Genomic DNA, 5,843 nt, shown 5'->3' with positions numbered 1-5,843 from the left:
GAGCAGAGCCACTTACTGTTTTAAGGCTCCTGCTGAGACCCGGATCAGCAGCTCCAGCCACATACTGATAAGGCACAGTGGGATCAGGGGCCACACAGAGGCCTGGAATTTCCTTAGAGCCCTGTTCCTCCATAGACAATCCAATGTCCTAGTCTAATGTCATCATATATCCTGGTCCTTGCTTAGGCAAAGGCCCATGGCCCCAGGCCTCAGAGTGGATATTCTCTCCTTTCAGTCTATTTCTGCCTATCCTGATTCTGCTATTTTCCTCCAGGAAGGCTTCTCTGAATATACACTGACCAAGGCACTTCCCTCTTGCCCAGGCTCCTCTGAGCACCTGGAAACAGGCACCAGGCTGACAGATGTGCTCTCAGGAGCCCTCTTCAGCCCAGCTCAGATTGCTCTGCTGGGTAATTGTGTGTATACTTGTGGGAAGGGGGAGGCCCTGTGTACATGCGGTGTCTATTGCCAACCTCAGTCCCTGCCTCCTTCCCCAGAGCCCTATGAGGAATAGAGTTGTGGGATCTTACACTGTAGCACCCGGTGGGGGGGCTAGCTCAAGAAACTGATGACGTTGCTTGGTCTGGAGAAACGCTGGGGTGTTGGAGGCCAACTCTGGACATGCTGCAGAGGAAGGACAGGGTCATAGGCAGTTCAGGGAGGACAATCTCACCCAGTCCTGCAGATCCAGTCTCCTTATCCTGTTTCTCAAGGGCCCCAGCTAGCTCTAGCCAACCAGGTCTCACTGGCCTCCAACATCACCAGTGCCCAGAAATGACCCAGGCAAGCCCTTTCTATGTGCCAGGGCCTGAAAACAGTTCCAGCCACCCCCAATGCCTACAGTCTCTTACCTGTCCTACCAGAGATGTCCTCATCCCCTTTAGATTCTTCTGGCTCCTCAGTCTCAACAGCCCCCTGGAATCCCTCTGATTCTGTCACCTCTGTGTGTCCTCCAGGCTGTTCTGCCCTGAAAGGTCCTTGTGATCCTGTTGTTTCCTTCACTTCACTCATGCTTAAGCCTTCTTCTTCTTCCATCTTTTTCTCTGCCTCCTCACCAACTCCATCCTGTAAGGGCTCTACTGCATCTCCAGAGATACTATTGCTGGTGTTCGGGAAGCCCAGAGCAAGGGCATTGACCTCCTTTGCCTTTCTTGCCAGAAACTGAGCTGGTTTCTCAGGGCCTGTACAAAGGAAAGCAAATAGTGTCTATAGAAGCAGCAGGCCACGCCCCAGGAAGGGTAAAGACAGACTGGCAAACCCAGGCCTGCCCACTGTGGTGACAAAGCCAGAGGCAGCACCAGGACATGAATTTGGAGTCTCCCAGTCTATCATGGACTCTGCTCTCAGATGGGTGAGGGACCTATAGCCAAAAGGCTCTGGGGACACACATGGACTTGAGGAAAGAAAACCACCACTGCGAAGACTCACCCAAGCTAAGCTCCAGGCCACCTGCTCCACATACTCACTGCTGTTCTGCAGCCTAGACCCACTGCTCCATGTCCTGGGACTGGCAACCCGCTCGGTATCTTCAGCCCCCGTGTGAGAGGGGAGGGGTTGGGAGCCGTGCATACTGGGGGAGCAGCCAGCCAAAGGCTGGGAGAAGGGCTGGGTGTCCTCCAACACAATGTCTGTTGGTAGAGTAATAACAGGGCTTCTGAGGTTGTCACCTGAAGATCAAGGGCCAGCTGGTACTCAGTGTATGCCACTCTGCTGCTACCCAGAGTTACCAGGACATGGACAGTGGGCCCCATGGGTCTGCCCTAAATAGCCTTCAGGGAGGAGATCTAGCCTGTAAGCCTTACTTCTCTTCTACAGTTCTCCTTGCTTGCCTTCCTGTTCCTTAGCCTGATATTCCCAGGCCTCCACAGCTGTGCCCACCCCCAGGCACTCACTCATGCCTCTGTTCTCTGCTTCTCACTCTCCTTCTGCCCAGAATGCTTCTATTACCCTGATGAACTTGTTTTCTGCAATCAGGTTCCCAGCTCTCTAATTGACCAACTGACCCTAAAACCTGGTCCCTTTCAACCTCCAATAAGCTTCAACCATCATATCATATTCCTTTCCTACCTTCAGCTCTACAGCTCCTCAAGGATGTGGGGTCTTGGGAAACACTAAGGAACTAAGATTGGGCCCACCAAGGCAAAGGCACCTTGTGGAAAGAAAGCAGAAATTCCTTACAGACCTATTGACTAGGCTCACTCACTGTTCTTGACCCCACCAAGAAAGGGGCAACTCTGACTCAGCAGCACCTCCCATCTGTCATATGAGAACAGCTTTCCCCAAACCTCAACCTTACTTGGAGGAGCCAAGTTAGTGTCACGCAGATCCTGCAAAAAGGCAGCCACATCTACAGATCGGTGAGTGGGAGGTCTGCGAGCCAAACCAGGCCTGTGCACTGACTGTGGCTGGAGAGGTGTGGCAAAGGTCAGGTTGAGGGAGCTGGTGAGAGAAGGGAGGCACAAAGAAAGTCAGGTACCTGAAGCTCAGTTTTCCTGTATGATTCTCCCATCAGCCCTGGGTTGTCATGCCTTAGAACATGCCATGAGGCTAAAGGTGGGAGGGAGCAGTATGGCCAGATTCCATCTCAGTCAGCAACTCTCTCTCTAAACCTTTTCTTTCTTTCTTTTTTTTTTTGAGACAGAGTTTCATTTTGTTGCCCTTGGTAGAGTGCCATGGCATCATTGCTCACAGCAACCTCAAACTTTTGGGCTCAAGCGATTCCCTTGACTCAGCCTCCCAAGTAGCTGGGACTACAGGCACCCACCACGATGCCCAGCTAGTTTTAGAGATGAAGTCTTGCTCTGGCTCAGTCTATCCACCTGCCTCGGCCTCCCAGAGTGCCCAAGCTTTTTCTTTACCAATCCCCAGAACAGGCATCAGCACCTGGCAAGGGATGAGGCATCAGGATTCCCACGAGGCTCTATCAGTGACCGGCAAGAAAAATGTAAAAAGAAGAAACCATAGGAAGTTATTGAAACATTTGAGAGTTCTCTCTCAAGCCTCCTCAGGCACTCCAGAAGACAGGAGAGAGAAGGTAACAACAGGTAGTGTCCAGGGCCTCACCGTGGGAGAGAGGCAGGCCCTCGTCCACTCCCTGCTGAAATACATATAGTCTCAGCCTCTGCTTCCTCTTGCCAGGGGCCAGCAAACCTTGAGGCAGGGGTGCAGGGGGCTCAGGCTCAGGAAGTTGCAATTCCAGGCTATAAGGATGAAGCTTATCTTAGACCAAGAAGATCAATTCTGGCTTTTTTTTTTTTTTCTTCAGTTTTTGGCTAGAGCTGGATTTGAACCCACCACCTCCAGCATATGGGGCCAGCGCTCTACTCCTTTGAGCCATAGGCGCTGCCCCAATTCTGGTTTTTGGGACTCCCTAAGAAGCTCCTTGACCAGAGCTTCCCATCCTCCCAGTCCAAAGGTGGGGTTGACTGCATACCTGCCTTGACTGCTTTTCCGTCTAGAAGGCTGGGCTACTTGTGCCTCTGGCACTGGCTTTGCCACTGACTCCGGCATCAGGATGGAAGATTCTGGGGCTGTAGAAACACGAAGGAGACAGTGAGGCTGAGGAACAGGCTGCCCTGAATGAGTGTACGACTTGTGTAGGACTGGCACCTGACTTTGACTGGCAGGCCAGCATGCACTTACCAGTTAGTAAGATGTTATTCAGCAGAGTCCGAGGTGTCTGTTCCTCCAGGTGCCCACTGGTTGGAGCATGGGGCAATCTGCTAACAGACTATGGGCAAAAGCATCAAGCAACCAATCTGTTCATTTTCTGTGAGATTTCCTCTAGGTGGACTCCAAAACAGAGCTAGACCACAGAGTCCCCTGAGGGCAGCCAAGGCCCTGTCATGCTGGTCACTTACCTTGGCTCCCGAGGAATGCCATCTGGCAGTCGTCTTTCTTTGGCTGCTCAGCCTTCTGGAGGAAGGTGTTTCAAGCAGGGATCTCTGGGCACTGTGTAAAGGCCAGCAGCTTTAAGAATGTGTGTGTGTGTGGTGGGGTAGAGGATACAAAGACATGCCTTCATCAGAGGTCTTTATCTGAAGCCCTTTTCTATCAGGGCCAGGGACCCAGAAACCACTTGGTCCTCCTAGAGCTCCTGTTCCCAGCCCTATGTCAATGGGGGTTGGGGGGAGTGGATAAAAATGAGACCTGGGGTATGGGAAGAAAGAGGGAATATGATTGAACCACCCAGAAGGAAGATCCGAGAAAGGCTTCACAGAGGTGACTTTAACAGAATCATAATGGATAAGTAGGGATTAGCCACGGAGAAAAGAGCAATTGGAAGAGCATCCATTCTAGACATTAAAATAATAATCCAACAAAGATATTTAAGTGTTTTTAAACCGTTTAAGTACTTTAAATACTTAAAAAGGGTCTGACAGCAATCCCTCTCAGATTCCAGGGCCACATAAACGATCCCAGAATACAGTTCCCACCTCAACACGGGTAATTTTTTAAACCTATGCTGACTGGATGTCCATTCCCTATAAACTGGAACCACACTGTCCCAGTCTGGCAGATGCCAACTTCTGCATCTACTGCACGTGAGCTCACCACAGTCCTCACCCAACCCATATTCCCACTAAGTCAGACCAAATTCCCTGCTACCCCACAAAGCAACTTTCCAATTCCTGCCTCCCAGCTTCTGCCCAGGCTGTGCTAGCTAGCTGCTTCCCAGCTGGACGCTAGCTACAGAGACCGTACGAATGAATGTGCAGGGATGGTGCGGACCACTTGGACACAACCTAGGCTGATTTGGGGAAACAGCCTACAGAGCAGAGGATTAGGTTGTGAGCGCCTGCCCTTCACCTCCAGAGGCCGACTGCTGAAGACCTTGTGGCCCCAAGGCCTGGCTGCCTGGAGCTTTAGGGGGCAGAGCACAAACAGCCAGGCTAGGGCAGGGGCGCCAGTTCTCAGAGTCTGGGGCTTCTCTCCACTCGAGACTCAGTTTCCTTCCTCAGACCGGCTTGGCGCTGGATCCCGTCCAGATCCCACTTCCTGTTCCCTCTTATCGCTCACGTACTCGGGAAGGGCCCTCACATACCCAGCTCCAGCACTCCTGGGTCGCCGTGGGGTGCGCGGATCTGCAGTATCCAGCACGCGCCGCAGCAGCGTACGGGGCGTAGGTTCCCGGTCAGCTCTGCGGGCCGCCATCGGTCCTCCAGCAGTCCCTGTTAACCGCCCAGCCTGCTTCAGGAGGCTTATTCCCGCCGCTGCGTTTAAGAAAAGTCCCGCGATGATGCCGCACAGCACCACGGGAATTGTAGTTCTTGCCCTACCAGTACTCGTGGCGTGGTCTGGGGTGCTTGGAAAATTGGTTGCTTGGAGGCCGCTTTAGCCTAGTTAAGCCTGGGCAAACCTATGCAACCAGTCCAAGTCTTGGTTTTCTCATCTGTAAATTCAGGATGAAATTTACCTAATAAAGGTCTTGTAATGTTTCGAGGAGTTAATATTAAATTCAAAATCTGACGCATAGTAAGCCAGGGCACGTATAAATAGTTGTTATTACTGGAACGTCTCTCATTCACATCTCCCTCTCAAAAGGAATACAGACACTTGGGACAGGAAAAAGAATTTTATCCTATATGTGACCTGGTCAGATTTGGATTTGCAAAGACTGTAGGATCTGTATTTATCAAAAGAGACCAGTTTGTAGGCTTGAAGGCTAGTACGCTGTGATCCACCAGGGATGATACGATCTTCAAACAAGTGTAATTTTGAGATGAATTTCAAAAGTTCTGTTAATACTGTAGATGTTTACCATATTATGTTAGTGCTTTCCATATTTTTCACTAATTGACAATCTCCCTCCCTTTTTGTTCTTTTCTTTTCTTTTTTTTTTT

General features: G+C 51.0%; 1 protein-coding gene across 1 annotated transcript in view; it reads right to left on the bottom strand.

Moving 5' to 3' along the window:
- The window catches only part of CENPT (centromere protein T), a 4,863-nt gene extending 1,158 nt beyond the window's left edge, over positions 1-3,705 (bottom strand). Inside the window, exons 1-8 of the mRNA XM_012811112.2 lie at positions 3,643-3,705; positions 3,434-3,530; positions 3,064-3,200; positions 2,884-2,920; positions 2,297-2,439; positions 1,467-1,628; positions 852-1,181; positions 531-624 (exon numbers count right to left, since the gene is read on the bottom strand). Coding sequence (XP_012666566.1) covers positions 531-624; positions 852-1,181; positions 1,467-1,628; positions 2,297-2,439; positions 2,884-2,920; positions 3,064-3,200; positions 3,434-3,510 — 980 coding nt within the window. The 5' untranslated portion in view covers positions 3,511-3,530; positions 3,643-3,705. The remainder of the gene's footprint in view (positions 1-530; positions 625-851; positions 1,182-1,466; positions 1,629-2,296; positions 2,440-2,883; positions 2,921-3,063; positions 3,201-3,433; positions 3,531-3,642) is intronic.
- Between the last annotated feature and the right edge of the window lie 2,138 nt (positions 3,706-5,843).

Source organism: Otolemur garnettii, unplaced genomic scaffold (genome assembly GCF_000181295.1).
Source record: "Otolemur garnettii isolate 467f Iridium unplaced genomic scaffold, OtoGar3 scaffold00151, whole genome shotgun sequence".
Taxonomy (NCBI): Eukaryota; Metazoa; Chordata; class Mammalia; order Primates; family Galagidae; genus Otolemur; species Otolemur garnettii.
Note: the sequence above shows the minus strand (reverse complement) of the source record. Positions and strands in the feature narration are given on the sequence as shown.